General features: G+C 39.6%; 1 protein-coding gene across 1 annotated transcript; it reads right to left on the bottom strand.

Moving 5' to 3' along the window:
• Positions 1–2,327: 2,327 nt before the first annotated feature.
• CLEC12A (C-type lectin domain family 12 member A) lies at positions 2,328–14,815 on the bottom strand. Its single transcript, XM_068971648.1, has 6 exons — positions 14,648–14,815; positions 10,126–10,224; positions 9,277–9,444; positions 7,709–7,869; positions 5,525–5,628; positions 2,328–2,502 (listed from the first exon to the last, which is right to left on the bottom strand). Exons 1-6 carry the CDS (start codon positions 14,736–14,738, stop codon positions 2,328–2,330), a joined length of 798 nt encoding a protein of 265 aa, XP_068827749.1. The 5' UTR covers positions 14,739–14,815.
• Positions 14,816–23,252: the final 8,437 nt, after the last annotated feature.

Here is a 23,252-nt window from a genome sequence, read left to right as displayed (position 1 = left end):
AATTTGGACAACTCAGCAGTGGCCACAGGACTGGAAAAGGTCAGTTTTCATTCCAATCCCAAAGAAAGGCAATGCCAAAGAATGCTCAAACTACCGCACAATTGCAGTCATCTCACACGCTAGTAAAGCAATGCTCAAAATTCTTCAAGCCAGGCTTCAGCAATACGTGAACCGTGAACTTCCAGATGTTCAAGCTGGTTTTATAAAAGGCAGAGGAACCAGAGATCAAATTGCCAATATCTGCTGGGTCATCCAAAAAGCAAAAGAGTTCCAGAAAAAAACAAAAACAAAAACATCTATTTCTGCTTGATTGACTATGTCAAAGCCTTTGACTGTGTGGATCACAATAAACTGTGGAAAATTCTGAGAAAGATGGGAATACCAGACCACCTGACCTGCCTCTTTAGAAACCTATATGAAGGTCAGGAAGCAACAGTTAGAACTGGACATGGAACAACAGACTGGTTCCAAATAGGAAAAGGTGTACGTCAAGGCTGTATATTGTCACCCTGCTTATTTAACTTATATGCAGAGTACATCATGAGAAACACTGGGCTGGAAGAAGCACAAGCTGGAATCAAGATTGCCAGGAGAAATACCAATAACCTCAGATATGCAGATGACACCACCCTTATGGCAGAAAGTAAAGAGGAGCTAAAAAGCCTCTTGATGAAAGTGAAAGTGGAGAGCGAAAAAGTTGGCTTAAAGCTCAGCATTCAGAAAACGAAGATCATGGCATCCGGTCCTATCACTTCATGGCAAATAGATGGGGAAACAGTGGAAAGAGAGTCAGACTTTATTTTGGGGGGCTCCAAAATCACTGCAGATGGTGACTGCAGCCATGATATTAAAAGACATCTGCTCCTTGGAAGAAAAGTTATGACCAACCTAGACAGTATATTCAAAAACAGAGACGTTACTTTGCCAACAAAGGTCTGTCTAGTCAAGGCTATGGTTTTTCCAGTGGTCATGTATGGATGTGAGGGTTGGACTGTGAAGAAAGCTGAGTGCTGAAGAATTGATGCTTTTGAACTGTGGTGTTGGAGAAGACTCTTGAGAGTCCCTTGGACTGCAAGGAGATCCAACCTGTCCATTCTGAAGGACATCAGCCCTGGGATTTCTTTGGAAGGAATGATGCTAAAGCTGAAACTCCAGTACTTTGGCCACCTCATGTGAAGAGTTGACTCATTGGAAAATACTTTGATGATGGGAGGGATTGGGGGTAGGAGGAGAAGGGGACGACAGAGGATGAGATGGCTGGATGGCATCACTGATTCGATGGACATGAGTCTGTGTGAACTCCAGGAGATGGTGATGGACAGGGAGACCTGGCGTGCTGCGATTCATGGGGTCACAAAGAGTCGGACATGACTGAGCGACTGAACTGAACTGAACTGACAAATTATATTGATTTTATATAAAGAATTATCTACAAATAAAATCTTATTTCTGTCTCTTTTTTAATATTTTTAATCTCTTACTTTATTTCACTTTCAGGACCTCCAATAGACAGTTGAGGTTGTTGAATAGAATAACTGATAATTTCTATATTCTTCCAAGTTTCAAAGAAACCTTTCACTCTTTTACTATAAATATGTTATATAGGAGTTTCTGTTGCTGCTTTTGTTAGTTTTTTTTTTTTCTGTTCTCTTTTTAATGTTAACATTCTTTATCAGATTAGAGATATCTTCTGCTTCTAGTTTTCTAAGAGATTTGGTGTTGAACTTTATCTAACATTTTTTCTATATCTATTGAAATGGGACTGTATTCTCTTTTTTATTTTTTTTCCCCCCAAAAGTAAGTAAATCAACTTGTATTCTCCTAATTGGTCATGATGGTATTATCTTCTTTGTATATTCCAAGATTTCATTTTATTTGATTTTCTGTAAAGTTTATATTTACCTTATTTCTGGAGAAGCAAGAAAAAATAGCATCTGTTTTCTGTGTATGCTCAGTCATATCTGACTTGTTGTGACCCCATGGACTGCAGCCTACCACGTTCCTCTGTCCACTGGAATTATCCAGGCAAGAATATTGGAGTGGGTTGCCATTTCCTCCATCAGTTTTCTCTATTTTCACCCAAAATACTATATTTATGTTCAGCAGTATCTGGATTGAGTGAATGAAACATAAATTATAACTCTGACGTTAGGCTCCATTCACTCAGCAAATGAAGGAAAAGAAGAAAGTTTGAAAATGTAAATTGTTAGGAGGGAGGCAGAAATGTAGTCTTACTGTGTCTTTATTCTATTGGTGTTGTCAACAAGATGTATGGTCCCCAAAGTGTCCTTTAAGTGCAGGATAATACTTGGGACAAAATAATTGCACTACTTTCTTCTATCCAAGACTTCACTCATTAGTATACTCTCAATTTTCACTGATTGAGCAAGCTTCTCACATATAATATTTTTAGTCTCAGTACACTTAGCATAAAAAAAGGATGCATAATGTATGTATCCACAATACATCTTATCACTTATGACACTTGTATTTCTTGTGAACCTGAAAGAGAAAATGAAGAATTACACTTGGCAAGTCAAACATTTGAAACACAGTCCCAGGAAAAAAACAAAAATCACTTTTCCAACATATCACTGCTCCTACGGTCTGTGTTGTCTAAAATAAATTTTAATTATTATTTAGAATGGCAAGTGTACAAGTTACTTATTTTTATGGACAAATGTGCATTGTCACACACTCCTGATTTCTCTCAGGCTTTTCTAGTTTCTCACAGCTGGAGTATTTGTTGTCCTCTTCTTCCAGACCTAGCACCTCCCTTCCACAGTACCTAGTATGAGTAAAGTAATGCAATTGCATTAGATTCTCTGGGAAAACTGGGCAAGTAATAAATTTTGAGACTGCCCTCCTCAAATGTTTTTCAAAATCAGAAATTAACCTCATCTGTGATACCTTAAGCTCAGCATCATCTCCAAGTAACATTTCCCTCAGGCATTTTCCAGAAATTTTACGATGAAGCCCTGAATGATTGCCAGCTCCTAACATAAGATGACTGATGAGGGACTATAGATTAAAGATAAACTTTTAAACTGAATATAGTATCTTTGGGGAAAAAAATGTAGCATCACCACTTGGATCAGTAACTAATGATTATTAATAAATAAGTTCCTCAAATAACTTTAATTTTCTATTTGAAGTAGCATAAAAAGATTATTCACTACAGAGGGTGATTGCAGCCATGAAATTAAGACGCTTATTCCTTGGAAGGAAAGTTATGACCAACCTACATAGCATATTTAAAAGCAGAGACATTGCTTTGCCAACAAAGGCCTGTCTAGTCAAGGCTATGGTTTTTCCTGTGGTCATGTGTGGATGTGAAAGTTGGACTGTGAAGAAAGCTGAGTGCCAAAGAATTGATGCTTTTGAATTGTGGTGTTGGAGAAGACTCTTGAGAGTCCCTTGGACTGCAAGGAGATCCAACCAGTCCATTCTGAAGGAGATCAGTCCTGGGTGTTCTTTGGAAGGACTAATGTTAAAGCTGAAACTCCAGTACTTTGGCCATCTCATGCGAAGAGTTGACTCATTGGATAAGACTCTGATGCTGGGAGGGATTGGGGGCAGGAGGAAAAGGGGATGACAGAGGATGAGATGGCTGGATGGCATCACCAACTCGATGGACAAGAGTTTGGGTGAACTCCGGGAGTTGTTGATGACAAGGAGGCCTGGCATGCTGCAGTTCACGGGGTTGCAAAGAGTCAGACACGACTGAGTGACTGAACTGAACTGAACTGAACACAGATTATATTAATCCTAGCTCATTTCCAGGAACAAATCTCAAAATAACATCAAAGATTTAAAAAAAGGAATTACATATATTATACGTACATGATACATATAAAAATGTATTATATACATATACTAGGATATATTTCTATTTCTATATTATTTCTTGTGATTTGAAATAGCTACTGCGGTTTCCATCCCATTATAGTTTACTTTCCCATTAGCAATAATTGCAAATAAGCACAGGGAAACTCTATTTTTTGAAACAAGATTCCATGTATACTGTCCCTTCATCCTCACACTACCTTTACTTCTAGAATTTCACTCCTAATGAGATCTTCAGAATATACATCTTTCTCTTCTTTGTACAGATCCTATCCCCTGTTCGGAGGAGGGCATGGCAACCCACTCCAGTATTCTTGCCTGAAGAAATCCTATGGATGGAGGAGCCTGGCGGGCTACAGTCCATGGGATCACAAAGAGTTGGACAGGACTGAGCAAATAAGCACATCTCCTGTTCTGTGCTATCATTGCAGACTGACAAAGATAGAGCTGCACTATCTTTATGACCCATATTCCTACACATACTATTTCTATCTGATGGAAAAAAACAAGCAGGACACAACAGAACAATAACCAAAACACAACCAAAGATTCTATTTGCTGCCTTGCCGAACGTCGTGTATATGGAAGAATCTCGGGGTTAGATTCAGAGTGGCAGCACCCCAGCACATAGGTACTGAGCTCACTCCAGCTTCATGTGTCCTCAACAAACAAATCTGTACAAATTTGTGAGATTGTAAGGGCATCCAGTGGGCTTCCCCGATGGCTCAGTGATAAAGAATCCACCTGCAATGCAGGCGACCTGGGTTCAATCCCTGAGTCGGGAAGATCCCCTGGAGTAGTGCATGGCAACCCACTCCAGTATCCTTGCCTGGGAAATCCCACGGACAGGGGAGCTTGGCAGGCTACAGTCCATGGGGTCACAAAGAGTCAAACACAACTTAGCGACTAAACAACATCTGGCAGATTGAGGCTGTTTCTTTCTTTAGTTGAATCCTGCCTGCTTCCTAAATTTAAGGAATTATAAAACACAAGTGAAGTTTGGCATGATTTTTATATACACTTTGCCCCCACCCATTATAAGCAGAACAAATACAACATATGAGTCCATTTATACTGGCATATTTATAACCAATTTCTTACTCTGTTGTGCAACAAAATATTTTTTATATCATGCCCATGTTCATTTTATTCTCTTTACCAAAAATGCTCTTCTAGTCAATCTCTAAATTTTTTATTCAAAAATGTCCACTTCAAATTTGAGTTATAACATAAATTTCAAAGACAAAATCTATTTTTTTGTTGTTCTATGTATTCTTACTGAAGCATTTACACATTTCATTATTTTCTTCTGTTGAATTAATTTGTCTGTGCATCCAATCAATGGTTAAGTAACAAAAGAAAAAATCAATCTTTCACTTGTTTTATAATCCTAGCATTGCACAATTTTAAGTACATATTCAAGCCCAGTGACCTGTGTTGACTTCTATAGTTTTCTTAGATAAAAGCATTATTCACAGAAATCCTCCCTTATTTGGCTTATAGTTGTCAAAATAATGGGAAGACATTTGCAATAATTTTCTCATTATTAAACACATCATAAAAGTCTGATGGAAAAGCGTTCTTTGAGGATACAATTTCAGTAGAAGCTACAGTGCTCCTGAGAAAATTCACCTTTACTGAAACCAGCTATTAAAATTCAACAAGAATAAAAACTTACCAGTCTAAGGGGATACTTGTATCCAAGGTCCCATATTTTGTGCTATCTTTCCTGGGAGATAATCCCAACCAATAGTGATTTAACTGAAGAGATTTTATAAATTCCTATAGGAAACAGAGGTGGCTTGTTAAAATCATTGTCTTCCTTTTCTGTAAATTACCTCACAGTGTAATTTCTTACAAATTACTATGTCAAGGTGACATTTTTGACACTTTTCTACTATTTTCTATGCCATTAAAATAAATTGAGACAGAATGCCCCTTACTGCAAGATGTCTCTCAACATTTATATCTCAGTTACTATCTGGGGACAAAGAGATGGTTCATCGTCAAAAACCCAAGTTAAGAGAAACATGAGTATGAGAAAAATGTAATAAGGTCAGAGGAGAATGGTTATAGATTAGAATTTAAACCCAGGTCAGAGATTTGTAGCCAAAGTAATAGTTGTTTGTTTGTTTGTTTGTTTAATTTTCTTATATGCCAGTCATATGTTAAGCAAACTATTTGTTAATAACTATGAATGGATCACTTGAGAATAATAAGACTAGGCAGAAACTAGATTGATTTCCCCCTTTTTATAAAGAAGAAAAAGAATTCTGACAGTAAGGAAGTTGAGACTTTTGAAAAAATATATTTTTGTTTTAAAATAAATATGGGATTACTATCTGAAAAACCACAAATGCCAATGAATAAGTAAACTCTAGAGAGTTGTTGTTGTTATTGTTTAGTTGCTAAGTCATGCCCAACACTTTTGCGACTCCACAGACTATAGTATAGCCCACCAGGTTCCTCTGTCCGTGGAATTCTCCAGGCAAGAATGAATATTGGAATGGATTGCCATTTCCTACTCTAGGGGATCTTTTCTACCCAGGGGTCAAACCCACATCTGCATTGGCAGGTGGAGTCCTTAAAGCTGAGCCACCAGGGAAGCCCAAAATGTGTGTGTGTGTGTGTGTGTGTGTGTGTGTGTGTGTGTGTGTGTTAGTTGCTCAGTTGTGTCCAGCTCTTTGAGACCCCATGAACTATAGTCCACCAGGCTCCTCTTTCCATGGGATTCTTTATATTCTCCAAAATATAGAGAAATAATTTAAATATTAGAAAAAAATAAGATAAATAACTAGATCTTTCAGAGTATTCACTTTTCCTGGGACCCAGGAACTCAGTGCAATATATCTGCCTGGCACTTGCCTTTGCCATCTCTCTTTTATTTACTTATTTGGCCCTGATGTGCCACACAACTTGTGGAATATTAGTTCCCCAACCAAGGATCGAACCTAGGCCCATAGCACTGAAAGAACCAAATCTTTAAACTACTGGACCTCCAGGGGATTCCTGTTTGCCACATAATCTTAATTCTTTTGTTCAGTTGTTCAGTCACATCCACCTCTTTGTGATCCCATGGACTGCAGCACGCTAGTCTTTCCTGTCCTTTGCTCTCTCCCAGAGTTTGCTCAAACTCATGTCCATCGAGTCAGTGATACCATCCAACCATCTCATCCTGTCTTTGCCTTCTTCTCCTGCCTTCAATCTTTTCTAGCATCAGGGTCTTTTCCAATGAATCAGCTCTTTGCATCAAGTGGCCAAAGTATTGGAGCTTCAACCTCAGCATCAGTCCTTCCAATGAATATTCAGGGTTGGTTTCTTTGAGGACTGACTTGTTGGATCACCTTGCAGTCCAAGTGACTCTCAAGAGTCTTCAACACCACAATTTGAAAGCATCATTATTCTAGTATATGTAGCCTTTTCCTCTTAGTTAAAAAAATGCAAATGCAAAAGGGTGGAAACAGTGAACCTACTTGTGTGTAATTTTACAGAATTGGTAAGACTCAGGAATAATTACAAATCTTCTGGTTTTAGATAAATGCTAAAACCTATGTCCTGAGAATTGATTCTAAAGTTCTAGTTTGAAATATTTACAGACCTAAAGATTCTGGGGGCTCCATGTCTACCATCTGCCCATCAGCCTCTGAGAATCCACTGATGCTAAGGTGCTAAGCTAGAGTTTCACATGGCCTGTCTTGGCTCGATATGAGTATACTAAGCTCCATTCACCTCATACCCCAACTAAAATAAGCCAGATTCATGTCTGGACTAATACAAATCATCCCCAACATGTCTCCCCCCTCTATTCTATGTTGGGGAAAGTGACTTCTTCCCTTACAGGCAGAGATCCATACGATCTTACCAACACACTTTTGCTTTTAATCGTCAACAGGCTGGCATTGTAGTCAGAACAAATCTCATTACTCTTTTGCCACGTTTTCTGACGTTGGTAGCCAGATAGTAGAAGGTAGCAGTTGTCATCATGCCACATCCACTCCTCTGGACAAGGTTTACATTTGTTCCCTGGAAGAAAAGCATACTGTGGTTTGGTTGTATAGATATTTTCATAATTCTTACTATTCCCATTGTTCTCTCAGTTTACAAAAATAAAGCATATTTACTTGTCTTTCTTCTTCTAACACCAAAAGTGAAGAAAGTAAATCTTGTATTCCAGGCTCCCATGTACAACCACAACGTGTCCAAAACATAATTTGAACACATTTGAAATTAAACACTTGGATTTCAGTCTATTTTCCAGTCTCAGGAGCCCTGATTAGCAATTAATTCATCTCCTTCTTTCCCTTTGTCATTTTGGGTATTTCTACATGGCAATAAAGGCCAATCACAAGACATACTGCCTTTTCCAACTAGAGCATTTCCAGCTCTTGACTTGTTGAACATTCGGGAGACTTCTTAAGATGACAATATGTTTTAGTTATAATACTATAGAAACTGTTAGAGATATTAAAAGACTAGTGCCTCCCAAATTCCAAAGGTAAGACTAAACTTGAATTTTTTTTTTTCTGTTATCTCTTATCAAACATTGAGTGACATTTAGGAACAAGGTCATCTGTAAAAAGGTGACATATCTTCTATCGCTCTTCTTTTTAAAAAACATAAAGAGGTGATCTAATTTCCCTGGTGGTCCAATGTTTAAGAATCCAACTTCAAATGCCGGAGACATGTGTTCAATTCCTGGTCCTGGAAGATTCCATATGCCATGGAACAGCTAAGCCTGTGCACCACAACTACTGAAGCCCAGGCTCCACAATAAGAGAAGCCACTGCAATGAGAAGCCTATGTACCGCAACTAGAGTGTAGCCCCTGTTTGTCACAACTAGAGAAAGACTGCACACAGCAGCAAAGACTCAGTGTAGCCAAAAATCATACAGTGCTCAGATGGGCCTTATGCGTGCTCAGCTGTGTCTGACTTTTTGCAACCCCATGGATTGTAGCCTGCCAGGCTCTTCTGTCCGTGGGATTTTCCCCACAAGAATGCTGGAGTGGGTCGCCATTTTCTCTTCAGGGGATCTTCTCTACCCAGGGATCGAATTCACACTTCCTGCATTGCAGGTGGATTCTTTGCCACTGAACCCCACAGAAAAATAAATTAAAGAGGTTATCTATCCTTTCTCCCTATATTCTATTGACTTCAGTGCCCAAAATAGTAGTGGTAAATGTCAGATTACAGAAACTGCAGACCATATTATATTTTAGTATCATATCCTGATAATTTGGGAATTATAGTTATTTTTCTGTTTTTCTTCTAACTGCACAGAAACATCAATGGGTCTTCAATCAACCACATTTAATTGTTTCTTCCAAATAATAATTTCCTGGGAAAGGCTACTAGCTTTTGATGAAATGATCAAGTGACTCCAAGGTTTAGTTCATTGTCTAATAAATAACTCAGAAAGAAATAAGGATTACCTTTGTTTTTTATATATAACTCACGACATAATTTGGTGGCTATTTCTTCAAGTTTGAGAGAAAGGTTCCTGATTTTCTGGGAACTATTTGTGTTTTGCATGAGTTGTAGAGACATGTTTCTTTGAAGTTCTTCTTTGAAATTTTGTAGCTTATTCAATTTTTCCATGCCTGTCTTCAAAGTTATGTGAATGTCAGATTTAAAAAAAAAAAAAAAGAGAGAAATGATAAAAAAATTGCAGTCCCTCAGTACAACCATCATCTCCTTTCTGCTGAATTAAGAGTATTAAATGTCTAGGGAAGCAGTTATTTCACAGAAGTAAGGGAAAGAGACTGAGTACATATGCCCCTATTTAGAGGACAAGAATAGAGGCGCAGACATAGAGAACAGATTTGTGGGCACACCTGGGGAAGGAAAGGGTGAGATGAATTGAGAGCGTAGCATTGAAACATATACATTACCATATGTAAAATAAACAGGTATTTACATTTAAGTGCTATATATAACATGGGGAACTCAGCCGATGCTTTGTGCTAACCTAGAGGGGAGGGATGAGGCGTTGGAAGGGAGGTTCAAGAGGGAGGGGATATATGCATACGTATAGCTGATTCACCCTGTTGTACAGCAGAAACCAACATAACATTGTAAAACAAGTATCCTCCAATTAAAAATAAAATTTTACACTTAAAAAATTTTAATTGTAAAATTTTAAAATAGACTAAGTACCATGTTGTAACTGCTTAGTTTCAAGTCCCTTTGTGGACATATCACCTATTCCAACGCTTCGATTCGAAGAGCAAAACTCACTTCTAAGTGTTTTCCCTGGCAGTAAAAACATGGGGAATACATACATATGCCTCCTAAGACTCCCAGGCCAATCAGCAGCAGAAGGCACAGGAGAGTCAGAGCCAAGGCTCTTTGACGCCATACATGGGGAGGAACAGGTGGCTCTGTGGGAAGCAAAATTAGTAAAGACACTTAGAATGGTGTACATTTTAATTTGATTCATGTGTTCATTTATGTTGTCTTTATTTCTTTCCTCATAGGTCTGTGGTAAAGGAATGTGTTTTGCTAGAAACTCAGGGCATTTAAAAATAACTTTTTAAAGACTAAGTAAGTCAAGAAGTCAAAAACGTTCTGTTAATTGTTTTGCATGCAAACTGGTTTTCAAAGCAGAAGCTTGGGATTGATAGGCTGATTCAAGAAACAGAAGCAAAAACGGGGCTGAAAAACAAGTGAAAATGTGCTGACCCAAAGGGGCAAGAAAGGGCTTCCCAGGGGGCTCAAAGGTAAAACTCTGCCTGTCAAGCAGGAGATGCGTGAGGAGTTACGGATTCAGTCCCTGGGTTGAGACGATCCCCTGGAGAAGGAAATGGCAACCCACTCCAGTATACTTGCCTGGGAAATACCATGGACAGAGAAGCCTGGTGGCTACAGTCCATGGGGTCAAAAAAGAGTCAGACATGACTGAGTGAGTAAACAACAACAACAAAGGGAAAGGAAATCCAAAAAAAAGAAGGACCATATGTATATGTATTCCTGATTCACTTTGCTGTAACACCTGAAGCTAACACCACAGTGGAAGCAATTTCACTCCAATAAAAATAAATAATAAATCTATGAAAAAGAGAAAGAAAAAGAAGCGAGAAGACCAATTAATCTGAAAAAAGATGTATCTTGTCTGTACAAAATTGGGGAAACTGAGCAACAAGCGGCTAACAGCAAAGTCAATTTAAGTGCTCCTTCCTTGAGTTGACAAATGTAGGGTATCAGAGAAAGTAATTTCCTTGTCTATGTTTTCCCCAGAAAATACTGACAGTTTGGCTGTGGAGCATACATGAGAAAGTGTCCCTGTAATGTCTCTGGGTGTTCTCCCATCAGCCAGTTCTTAGGTTAGACCAAATAGTTTCCTCAGAATTTTTTCATGCTTTGAGCAGCAAACTTTGATTAATGTTTCTTTTTTGTTGAACTATGAACATTTGTTGAAAAGATCATTTCCCTACCTAAAAAAACACTCAAGAAATTATAAACTTTATATTATAAATTAATTGCTATTAAATTACTATGTTATTTAAATAATCATTACTTGTATAAATGGATACTAGATAGTTCTTGAAAATATAATTCAGAGATAACATAACCTTACTATAATTACTGTACCTGTGTCCTTCATATCACAGTTGGTGATACCACGATACTACGAAATATAGAGAGAATTGAAAATGAAATGTGAAACAATGTTTTTAGACCTTGGACAATAGTTAACAGTGAAAGAATTACATAGTCAAGATCATTTCTAAGGTCAGAGGCATGACTTCAAGTGCTATTATTTTTACAGACTTTTTCTAATTTATTTATATATTCAGTTAATCAAAAGTTATTGAATATCTCTGTACACTGGACACTAGTCTGGATACTAACAATACAGAAGTGAACAAGACATACCAGTCCCTGCTTTCATAGGAGACAAATTTTAATTGTGAGTGAACTGAGAGATATCTCTGTTAAATGGTATGCTCAGGTTTGAAACTGAGCTATATTATAAAGAGCATTTAGTTCAGAATTTATGGCCACTGGGAATGAGAAATCAGAGCAAAGAAACTGCAGATAGCAAGAACACCTAATTCAAAGACTCTAATTTGGAGAAAAGTTTTACCTGTTTGAAAAAAACAGAAAAGATTCAGAGTGACTAAAGAATTGTGGCCAAGGTGAGAAATGATGTTCAGTTCAGTTCAGTCACTCAGTCGTGTCCGACTCTTTGCGACCCCATGAATCGCAGCACGCCAGGCCTCCCTGTCCATCACCAACTCCCAGAGTTCACTCAAACTCAAGTCCATCAAGTCAGTGATGCCATCCAGCCATCTCATCCTCTGTCGTCCCCTTCTCCTCCTGCCCCCAATCCCTCCCAGCATCAGAGTCTTTTCCAATGAGTCAACTCTTCACATGAGGTGGCCAAAGTACTGGAGTTTCAGCATTAGCATCATTCCTTCCAAAGAATACCCAGGGCTGATCTCCTTCAGAAGGGACTGGTTGGATCTCCTTGCAGTCCAAGGGACTCTCAAGAGTCTTCTCCAACACCACAGTTCCAAAGCATCAATTCTTCAGCGCTCAGCCTTCTTCACAGTCCAACTCTCACATTCATACATGACTACTGGAAAAACCATAGCCTTGACTAGATGGACCTTTGTTGGCAAAGTAATGTCTCTGCTTTTGAATATGCTGTGTAGGTTGATCATAACTTTCCTTCCAAGCAGTAAGCATCTTTTAATTTCATGGCTGTAATCACCACCTGCAGTGATTTTGGAGCCCCCCCAAAATAAAGCCTGATACTGTTTCCATGAGAAATGATGTTAGAAGTGGTCAAAGGAGAAGTCAGGAAACAGATTAGAGCAGAGATGTGACTGTCACAGTGGGTCAGGGAGGAGATCATCCATGACTGAAACGAGGATAATCCCCATGGAACACTGGTAGAAACCTGGTAGAGTTAGATGAGAAGAGAGAGAGGGATAACTAGGAGTCTGTGACCAAAGACAATGGGTTCAACAAGTTGAGCTGTGGAAGGAGATGAAGAAATGGAGGGAAAATGGAGAGACTTAAGTGGTCAAGTGAGGATTTTTTTTTTTTTTTAATAGGAGTAGGATATGGCAACCCACTCCAGTATTCTTGTCTGGACAATCCCATGGACAGAGGAGCCTGGTGGGTTACAGCCCATAGAGTTGCACAGAGGCTACAGAGTTGGACACTACTGAACACACATATACATACATTGGCAAATGAGAGTAAACTGGGCTTGAGAGTTTGTGCATTTTTTATGTGGCAATGTTCACCTGCTCAGATGGGGCACAAAGTGGGTAGATATTTAAGAATTGGAATTTTTCAAGGAAAAAGCACAGGGAGGGAGCATATGAGACTAAGGGGTAGATGTTAAATAATACAAAGTTTATATAATATTATGTAAACTTTAAGCTGAATAATAAGAAAATTAGACAAAATTGAGAAAGCCAACAAGACATGGATTCAAGATTTTTTTCGAGTCAATTTCTGAAGTGGAAATTTAGAATAAGGACAATTAGTAGGACAGAAAATGAGATAGAATGTGATGAGATATGTTAAGAGCAATTATGGTATATTAAGTTCATGATATGTTCTGTTCCTCTCAAACCATATAAAAGGAGAAATACCAACAACGAAGTTGACAGAAAGTACTGTAAATCCTTAACTTCCAGTCCTTAAAAAAAAGTTTGTATTAGAGGAAAAGGCCACAGAATTAAGCTGATATCCCTTCTCAGGATTTACAATGCTGATGATAAATGGACCCAAGATTCAACAATGAAAATGCTGTTCACAATAAAGTTAGAACTTCAAAGAATGCTACATTTTGGGGAGGGGGAGAACACTTAAAGACTACATGAGAATTTTTCTATTAGTTCCCTCTCCTAATTTCACTGCTTCTACCAACTTTTCGTGTTATCCATATTTGACTGAACTGAACTGAGCTGTTTAATTTATGCACACTGATTTTAAGTTTGCATATTCTGGGACAGATTTCATCCAAAAGATTAAAAGCCAGGAAGTAGAAGCTACATACAACTGGAGAAATACAGGATTATGAATAAGGTGGAAATTACAGTATAGAAAGTAAACACAATAGTCCATTTATCTCAGAAATAAATTAAGATAAAAAAATATCAAATTTCCTGGCACAGGATGAATTTGAATGTGTCTCTTCTAATGTTTCTTTATCTCTTTTCTTCCTTTAATACTTGATGTATCCTTTCATTTAATTTAACCTCTTCTATATTTTAGTAAATTGGGAAAAGATCTCCAAAAAAAGTAGAAAAATTTTTAGAGTTTAATATAGACTCAGTTTGGTAAAAAAAAAAAAAAAAATTCAGATGAAATCCTCTAAAGTTCCTCTCTCTCTCTCTCTGTCTCTGGTATCTTGTGCACCAGACGCAAACACATACACACTAGCATTTATTTAGAAAAAAGAAGGTACAAAGCCTTGACTTTCTTGGACAGCACATGTTCATTTTTCCATGGCTTCCTTTCATGGGGGAAAAATGTTTCACAATCTAGTCATATGAAAATATTATCCTATCATAATTATGTTGATTGTGATATGAAAAAAAAAACCAACAAAATTTGTAAAAGATTAAGTGTCCAGTACATTGATCATTGTCTTAAAAAAAACTTTACAGTCATTTTGTATGGACATTTTTGGTATTTTGGGTAAAATTGAGATGCATAATTAAAAATTCAAATATAGAGATCATTGCCAATTCACTAACATCCAAGGGGAATCTACTCAACACTTCTGCCACTTTGTACACCCTGACCACATTACAACACATCTATAGCTCAAAATCTTACCTTCTTTCTCAAATTTGTCAAACTTCTGGATATTTTCTGTCTGACTGGAGTCCTGGAATTTTAGATCTGCATAAGTAACTTCTTCAGACATTGATGTTATGCAAAGAAAGCCCAACAAACTGGAAAAAAGGAGAGGACAAAGTAATAGAGTTGGCTGATAAACAGCTGTAATTTCAATGTCTGTTCATAAGCCAAAGTTTAAACATATCTTTAAACTTCTGTTTTTTAAATCCACAGTACCAGTCACTCACAGCTCCGGAAATGAGCTGCTATACATGACCTCAGAGAAGAACAGAGAGCATCTTTCTTCCTCTTATCTCTTCCCTTTCTCATTTCTCTGAATCTACAGACCACAGAAAGTGGTTTTTAAAATTGTGTTTGGGTATTATTAGCATTGTGCAAAGGGGCACAGATCAGCATGGTGTAAATATAACATGGAGCTTCTTGGAGAAAAACTCTCAAGGAAAAAAATAACAGAAAGAACACGACCTTCAAACTCTCACTAGTGTACAGCAGTGACTTGGCATAGATATTCTGTATGTGTCTTGGCAAAGGTCTTGATAGATTTGCTTAGCAGGCAGATCACACATGTGCAGAGAGAGGGAGAGCAAAAGCCCTACCCCAGGACTTCCCTGGTAGTCCAGTGGTTAAGAATCCACCTTCCAACACAGGGGACATGGGTTCAATATCTGGTCAGAGAACTAAAATCCCACATTTGTTTAGTTGCGAAAGTCATGTCTGACTCTTTTACAACCCCACGAACTGTAGCCTGCCAGGCTCCTCTGTCCATGGGAATTTCCCAGGCAAGAATATTGAAGTGGATTGCCATTTCCTCCTCCAGGGGCTCTAACCTGCGTCTCCTGTATTGCAGGTGTATTCTTCACCATTGAGCCACCCATTCCACATGCTGCAGAACAATTAAGCCCACACACCACAACTACTGAACCTGCATGCTTTGGAGCCATGCAGCACAGCTAGAGAGAAGCCCACGTGCCATAACTAGATAGTTAGTGCACTGCCAGGAAAGATCCCGCATGATATAATGAGGATCCCATGTGAGGTGACTGAGAGCCCATACAAATAGATGAATAATTAAAAAAAAAAAAAAAAAAAGGAAAGCCTCACCTCTACACCCTGATACCCAGGTACAGGATAGCCTAAAAGGGCCAAGGAATCCCTAGTTTCCCTAATAACAAAAAATATACTAAGGGATCTAGAATAAAACCATACCAGAGAGTATGCATATTGATGGCTATGGTCACTATACCAAAAGTCCCAGAAAGAGCTTTGCAGGTTAGGAGATTAGCAGACTTTGGATCCTTGACAAAAGATCCATGAGACATTTGGTCCATGCCAAAAGTTTCTTGACATTTTCCTCCTATCCAAAATGTCCATGACTATATTTGTGCTGTGCTGTGCTTCAGTTCATTTCAGTCACTCAGTCGTGTCCGACTTTTTGCGACCCCATGAATCGCAGCATGCCAGGCCTCCCTATCCATCACCAACTCCCGGAGTTCACTCAGAATCACGTCCATCGAGTCAGTGATGCCATCCAGATATCTCATCCTCGGTCGTCCCCTTCTCCTCCTGCCCCCAATCCCTCCCAGCATCAAAGTCTTTTCCAATGAGTCAACTCTTCGCATGAGGTGGCCAAAGTACTGGAATTTCAGCTTTAGCATCATTCCTTCCAAAGAAATCCCAGGGCTGATTTCCTTCAGAATGGACTGGTTGGATCTCCTTGCAGTCCAAGGGACTCTCAAGAGCCTTCTCCAACACCACAGTTCAAACGCATCAATTCTTCGGCGCTCAACCTTCTTCAGAGTCCAACTCTCAAATCCATACATGACTACTGGAAAAACCATAGCCTTGACTAGACAGACCTTAGTCGGCAAAGTAATATCTCTGCTTTTGAATATGCTATCTAGGTTGGTCATAACTTTCCTTCCAAGGAGGAAGCGTCTTTTAATTTCATGGCTGCACTCATCATCTGCAGTGATTTTGGAGCCCAGAAAAATAAAGTCTGACACTGTTTCCACTGTTTCCCCATCTATTTCCCATGAAGTGATAGGACCAGATGCCATGATCTTTGTTTTCTGAATGTTGAGCTTTAAGACAACTTTTTCACTCTCCTCTTTCACTTTCATCAAGAGGCTTTTTAGTTCCTCTTCACTTTCTGCCATAAGGGTGATGTCATCTGCATATCTGAGGTTATTGGTATTTCTCCTGGCAATCTTGATTCCAGCTTGTGTTTCTTCCAGTCCAGCGTTTCTCATGATGTACTCTGCATATAAGTTAAATGAGCAGAGTGACAATATACAGCCTTGATGTACTCCTTTTCCTATTTGAAACCAGTGTGTTGTTCCATGGCCAGTTCTGACTGTTGCTTCCTGACCTGCATACAGATTTCTCAAGAGGCAGGTCAGGTGGGCTGGTATTCCCATCTATCTCAGAATTTTCCACAGTTTATTGTGATCCACAGAGTCAAAGGCTTTGGCATAGTCAATAAAGCAGAAATCAATGTTTTTCTGGAACTCTCTTGCTTTTTCCATGATCCAGCAGATGTTGGCAATTTGATCTCTGATTCCTCTGCCTTTTCTAAAACCGGCCTGAACATCTGGAAGTTCACAGTCCATGTATTCCTGAAGCCTGGCTTGGAGAATTTTGAACATTACTTTACTAGCATGTGAGATGAGTGGAATTGTGTGGTAGTTTGAGCATTCTTTGCCATTGTCTTTCTTTGGAATTGGAATGAAAACTAACCTTTTCCAGTCCTGTGGCCACTGCAGAGTTTTCCAAATTTGCTGGCATATTGAGTGCAGCAGTTTCACAGCATCATCTTTCAGGATTTGAACTGGAATTCCATCACCTCCACTAGCTTTGTTCGTAGTGATGCTTTCTAAGGCCCACTTGACTTCACATTCCAGAATGTCTGGCTCTAGATGAGTGATCACACCATTATGATTATCCGGGTTGTGAAGCTCTTTTTTGTACAGTTCTTCTGTGTATTCTTGCCACCTCTTCTTAATATCTTCTGCTTCTGTTAGGTCCATACCATTTCTGTCCTTTATCAAGCCCATCTTTGCATGAAATGTTCCCTTGGTATCTGTAATTTTCTTGAAGAGATCTCTAGTCTTTCCCATTCTGTTCTTTCCCTCTCTTTCTTTGCATTGATCACTGAAGAAGGCTTTCTTATCTCTTCTTGCTATTCTTTGGAACTCTGCATTCAGATGCTTATATCTTTCCTTTCCTCCTTCATTTTTTGCCACTCTTCTTTTCATGTGCTTAGTCATGTCCAACTCTTTGTGACCCCACGTGTAGCCCACCAGGCTCCTCTGTCCTTGGGGAGTCTCCAGACAAGAACACTGGAGTGGGTTTCCATGCCCTCCTCCAGGGGATCTTCCTAACCCAGGGATCAAACCCAGGTCTCCCGTATTGTGGGTGGATCCTTTACCAGGAAAGCCCATGAATACTGGAGTGGGTAAACTATCCCTTCTCCAGAGGAACTTCTGGATCCAGGAATGGAACTGAGGTCTCTTGCATTGCAAATGGATTCTTTACCAGATGATCTATCCAAAAAGCCCATGAACATATTTGGTTCATGACAAATGGTTTTAGACAAGACCAAATATGACCAAGTATCAAAGACCTTTCAGTATGGGTCTTATGGATGTTTTGGACAGGACCAAATGCCTGATAAGGGGGAATTCTGCCAGCTGATCTATTCCAATTGTGCATTCTGGAAATGGAAAATAACCACAAACCAGTGTTTGGGGAAACACTGGGCCCACAATGAGATGGACCTAAACTAAAACTAAACTAAACTAAACTAAAACTCCACTGATCACCTGACCTCCCTAAGCTCTTACTCTCTCTGGTGGGTCACAATGATGTTATGGGTCTCCTGGCATTAGTATAGGTTCAGAGCCAGAGACTAGTATTTTCTGAAAGGTCTGATCATTTCCTTTTCTGAAATGCATGATTATGCTAGTAAAAGGGGAATTTGTGCTTATGTCCTCACCATTTTAGAATTTGTCAGAAGCTCTGGTTTCCTGAGTGCAAACTCTTTTCTCAGGCAACATGGTGAGAATCTCATTAAATTTTAAGCTATGTCTGCTCCTCTGGACTTCTTATGCCAGGAGCCCAGCAGGAAAGAAAATGAGTCACAGTTGTAACAGGGCTCATTAAACCTGGTTATCAGGAGAATGTAGGGCTGTTGTCTAAGACAGGAAGTGAAGCATATATTTGACCCCAAGCTGATCCACTAGATATCTCTTGATAGTCCCCTATTAAGTTTTGACAGCAAATAGGTAAGTTCAGTAGAAATGGGGTATTATATCCAGGGGCTTAGACCCCTTAGTGATGAGTACCTTGGTCACCCTATTAGGTGAAACGTCTAGTCTAGTTCAAGGTGTTGTCAATGGTCATGGAACTAGAATTGTAGTGGGATAGGAAGATGATGAATATTAGTTGCAGTTTCAGGACAGATTGTAACGATTGGAAGTGTAGTTAGTCCCACTAACTTTTTTGTGAGTTTCACCAAGAAAAGAGACTGAATAGAACACTGGAGAGGCTGGTAAAGGAAAGTCACATACTAATCAAGCAAATCAAGCAGTGAGTATAGCAAGTACTTTGTACAGCGTGTAGCAAGTACTCTGGTTTGCTACCAAAATTCTCCCATCAAGACTGATGTATTTCCCAAGCTACTGAGAATGTTGGCAACTGAATTCTCTACTGAGTCTTTTTCTTGGAATTGCTGTCTGCTAAAGTGAGTCACCCTTCTCAGGGACAGCCTACATCAAATGAGTGGACAAGGTAACAGGTGGGGGTTATAAAGGTTCAGACTTCTGACCTCCAGAGATGCAAATCTGAAGGACCAGCCTAGCTCCAGAGTTCCCTATAGGATTGCTGCTGCTGCTATGTCACTTCAGTCGTGTCTGACTCTGTGTGACCCCACAGATGGAAGCCTGCCGGGGTCCAGCCCCGGTGGATCCAGGGAATTTGAAGCGTGGATGGCAAAGGCAAGGAAAGCTTATTTATTTACTTAGAGATGCAAGATTAGATTAGGAAGAAATAGTGTAGTAGGAAAATTTAGTGGAGAAAAGAGGCTGAATGACTTGGTTTATGTGGAAAGCCAATAAAGTTCCAGACAAGGAGCTTGCACCAATCTACGTTAGGCCACTGGCATCCTCTTGAATAGCGGGGGGTGCCCCATCTTGGGCTCCCTCTCACGTGGATCTTAGAAGCCAGGGCAAGTAAGTAGACATGGTGAGCCTCCATGTCCCAGATGGGAATTCAGCCAGAAAATAGAGTAAAGAGAAGACACGGGGGAAACCAGTCCAGCGACTGGCCCCTCCCCTATTGTTCAGAAGGGCCTTTTATACCTTTTTTTGTACATAGACATCAATGGATAATATAAAATTATGCAGCATCAGCAGCCCTGCCTCTTATCAAAACCAGGCTTTTCTCTCTGCATACCTAGTTGTATACACAAGTCTTAGGTGATTTACATCATCTTCTGGCCAGAGAGCCAATTAGCATTTTATAGCATTTTTTCTGATAAGGGTTTGTCAACCAGAAGACTTATTTATGTTGTTCTTCCCAAAGTCTGGTGCCACTCTCAGAAAGCACTAAAGTTACATTCATACATAGCAAAGATACAACAATTTACAACAAGTAAAAGGAGTACAGTGATTTATACCAAAAGAAAAGTAATTAACTCAAAAGTCTAGTGTTGTTAACATCAAAACTACTATATTCCTATTTCTATATCCCAATTACATTGATTAATATCCTTCAGGTGCCTAAAAGATAAAGAATATGGAGGCCTGGCAGCAGTCATTGAGTCAACAGTGAAAACTCATCACCAATATGATTTTTCAGTTCAGTTCAGTTCAGTTGCTCAGTCGTGTCCAGCTCTTTGTGACCCCATGAATCGCAGCACGCCAGGCCTCCCTGTCCATCACCAACTCCCAGAGTTCACTCAGAGTCGCATCCATCGAGTCAGTGATGCCATCCAGATATCTCATCCTCGGTCGTCCCCTTCTCCTGCCCCAATCCCTCCCAGCATCAAAGTCTTCTCCAATGAGTCAACTCTTCGCATGAGGTGGCCAAAGTACTGGAGTTCCAGCATCAGCATCATCCCTTCCAAGGATTTCCCAGGGCTGATCTCCTTCAGAATGGACTGGTTGGATCTCCTTGCAGTCCAAGAGACTCTCAAGAGTCTTCTCCAACACCACAGTTCAAAAGCATCAATTCTTCGGTGCTCAGCCTTCTTCAGAGTCCAACTCTTACATCCATACATGACTACTGGAAAAACCATAGCCTTGACTAGACAGACCTTAGTCGGCAAATAATGTCTCTGCTTTTGAATATGCTATCTAGGTTGCTCATAACTTTTCTTCCAAGGAGTAAGCATCTTTTAATTTCATGGCTGCAATCACCATCTGTAGTGATTTTGGAGACCCCCAAAATAAAGTCTGACACTGTTTCCAATGTTTCCCCATCTATTTCCCATGAAGTGATGGGACCGGATGCCATGATCTTCGTTTTCTGAATGTTGAGCTTTAAGCCAACTTTTTCACTCTCCTCTTTCACTTTCATCAAGAGGCTTTTTAGCTCCTCCTCACTTTCTGCCATAAAGGTGATGTCATCTGCATATCTGAGGTTATTGATATTTCTCCTGGCAATCTTGATTCCAGCTTGTGCTTCTTCCAGTCCAGCGTTTCTCATGATGTACTCTGCATATAAGTTAAATGAGCAGGGTGACAATATACAGCCTTGATGTACTCCTTTTCCTATTTGAAACCAGTCTGTTGTTCCATGGCCAGTTCTGACTGTTGCTTCCTGACCTGCATACAGATTTCTCAAGAGGCAGGTCAGGTGGTCTGGTATTCCCATCTTTTTCAGAATTTTCCACAGTTTATTGTGATCCACACAGTCAAAGGCTTTGGCATAGTCAATAAAGCAGAAATTGATGTTTTTCTGGAACTCTCTTGCTTTTTCCATGATCCAGCGGATGTTGGCAATTTGACCTCTGGTTCCTCTGCCTTTTCGAAAACCAGCTTGAACATCAGGAAGTTCACAGTTCATGTATTGCTGAAGCCTGGCTTGGAGAATTTTAAGTATTACTTTACTAGCATGTGAGATGAGTGCATAGCTCTTTAGAAAAGCCTCTGTATCTTAAGATGCTTTAAGCTTTCTGCTTCTTGTGGTTGGGGAGCTGTAAACAATCCACAGATTGTAAAAGTCTCTAACTGTCAGGCACGTTAGAGAGCCATCAGAGGGGTTTGAGCTGAGACACTCCTCTTGCAGGAGACTCTTAACTGAAGCCCTGAGTTAACTCTTTCCAGAGAGCGTCAGAAGAGTGGAAAGCACAAAACAATAAAATCAGGCTAACTCTGGTTTTTTGGGGGTAGATGTTCAGGAAAACTCAGGGGGAACCCCTGAAGCTAGATCACGCCTTTGCGTTTTGTCTGGCTTCCTTCCTCATGACCATTGCCATGGGAGGGATTCCTCACGCTGGCTCCTGGCAAAAGCCCACCAGGCTCCCCTGTCCCTGGGATTCTTCAGGCAAGAACACTGGAGTGGGTTGCCGTTTCATTCTCCAGTGCATGAAAGTGAAAAGCGAAAATGGAGTCACTTAGTCATGTCCGACTCTTCACGACCCCATCGGCTGCAGCCTACCAGGCTCCTCCGTCCGTGGGATTGTCCAGGCAAGAGTACTGGAGTGGGGTGCCATTGCCTTCTCCTCCCTATAGGATTAGCTGAGGCCTTATCCTCAACTGTGTTGTATGGATGAACTTTCACCTTTATCCAGTGTTGCTTGTCTTACCCTTTAAGCTTTTATTCTCAAGAACATATAGCATTAAATTTTCTACATAGAAATCTCAGAATTTTAGAGACTATTTGCTAAGGAATCCTACATATTAAAAAAAAAAAAAGCTAAAGTGATTATTTTCTGGATTCATTTTATATTTTTAAGGGAGTAAAAACATGTTGTCATATATGACTCTAGCTGCTTCTTTTTTACTTAACTCTTACTGTATTCACTTACTTATTCATTATCCAGCCAGTCAATCAATGAGCATGCTCTAATCACAGAAACAGTAGTTGTTGTTGTTCAGTCGCTCAGTCATGTCCAACTCTTTGCAACCCCATAGACTGTAGCATACCAGGCTCCTCTGTCCTTCACTGTTTCCCAGAGTTTGCACAAATTGATGTTCACTGAGTCAGTGATGCTATCTAACCATCTCATCCTTTGCTCTCTGCTTCTCCTTTTGCCTTTATCTTTCAAGATACACAATAAATGACATATTTGTGGTTTTTAGTCTGACATGTAAGGAGTCTAGACATGATCATGCCCATTCACACAACAAGTTAAAAAAAAAAAAAAGCTAAAAATAAGCAACCTTTCTCCATCAGAGAACTGAGGTCACAGGGTAAATCACCACACCGTAAAACTGAAGAGACAGATAAGTAGAATCATAGCCTCCTGGAGCCCAGGAGTAGAAAAATACATAAGAGTTGCTACCAGAGCAGGAAAACCAAAACTGTAATTGACAAAATTATGGAGAAAATGTTAAAGAAAAGTTCTGCAAAGATAATG

The sequence above is a fragment of the Capricornis sumatraensis genome, chromosome 4 (genome assembly GCF_032405125.1).
Source record: "Capricornis sumatraensis isolate serow.1 chromosome 4, serow.2, whole genome shotgun sequence".
NCBI lineage: Eukaryota > Metazoa > Chordata > Mammalia > Artiodactyla > Bovidae > Capricornis > Capricornis sumatraensis.
The sequence above is the reverse complement of the archived record's forward strand: the minus strand, read 5'-3'. Positions and strand labels throughout refer to the sequence as shown.

What these genes read in the sequence shown, in the direction of transcription:
- CLEC12A (XM_068971648.1), bottom strand. Translation starts at nt 14,738, where the DNA reads ATGTCTGAAGAAGTTACTTATGCAGATCTAAAATTCCAGGACTCCAGT. An exon ending in TGACAAATTTGAGAAAGAAG is followed by an intron (nt 10,225 to 14,647) that starts GTAAGATTTTGA and finishes TGCTTCCCACAG; the next exon opens with AGCCACCTGTTCCTCCCCAT. An exon ending in ACAAGTATCCCCTTAGACTG is followed by an intron (nt 2,503 to 5,524) that starts GTAAGTTTTTAT and finishes TTTCTCTTTCAG; the next exon opens with GTTCACAAGAAATACAAGTG.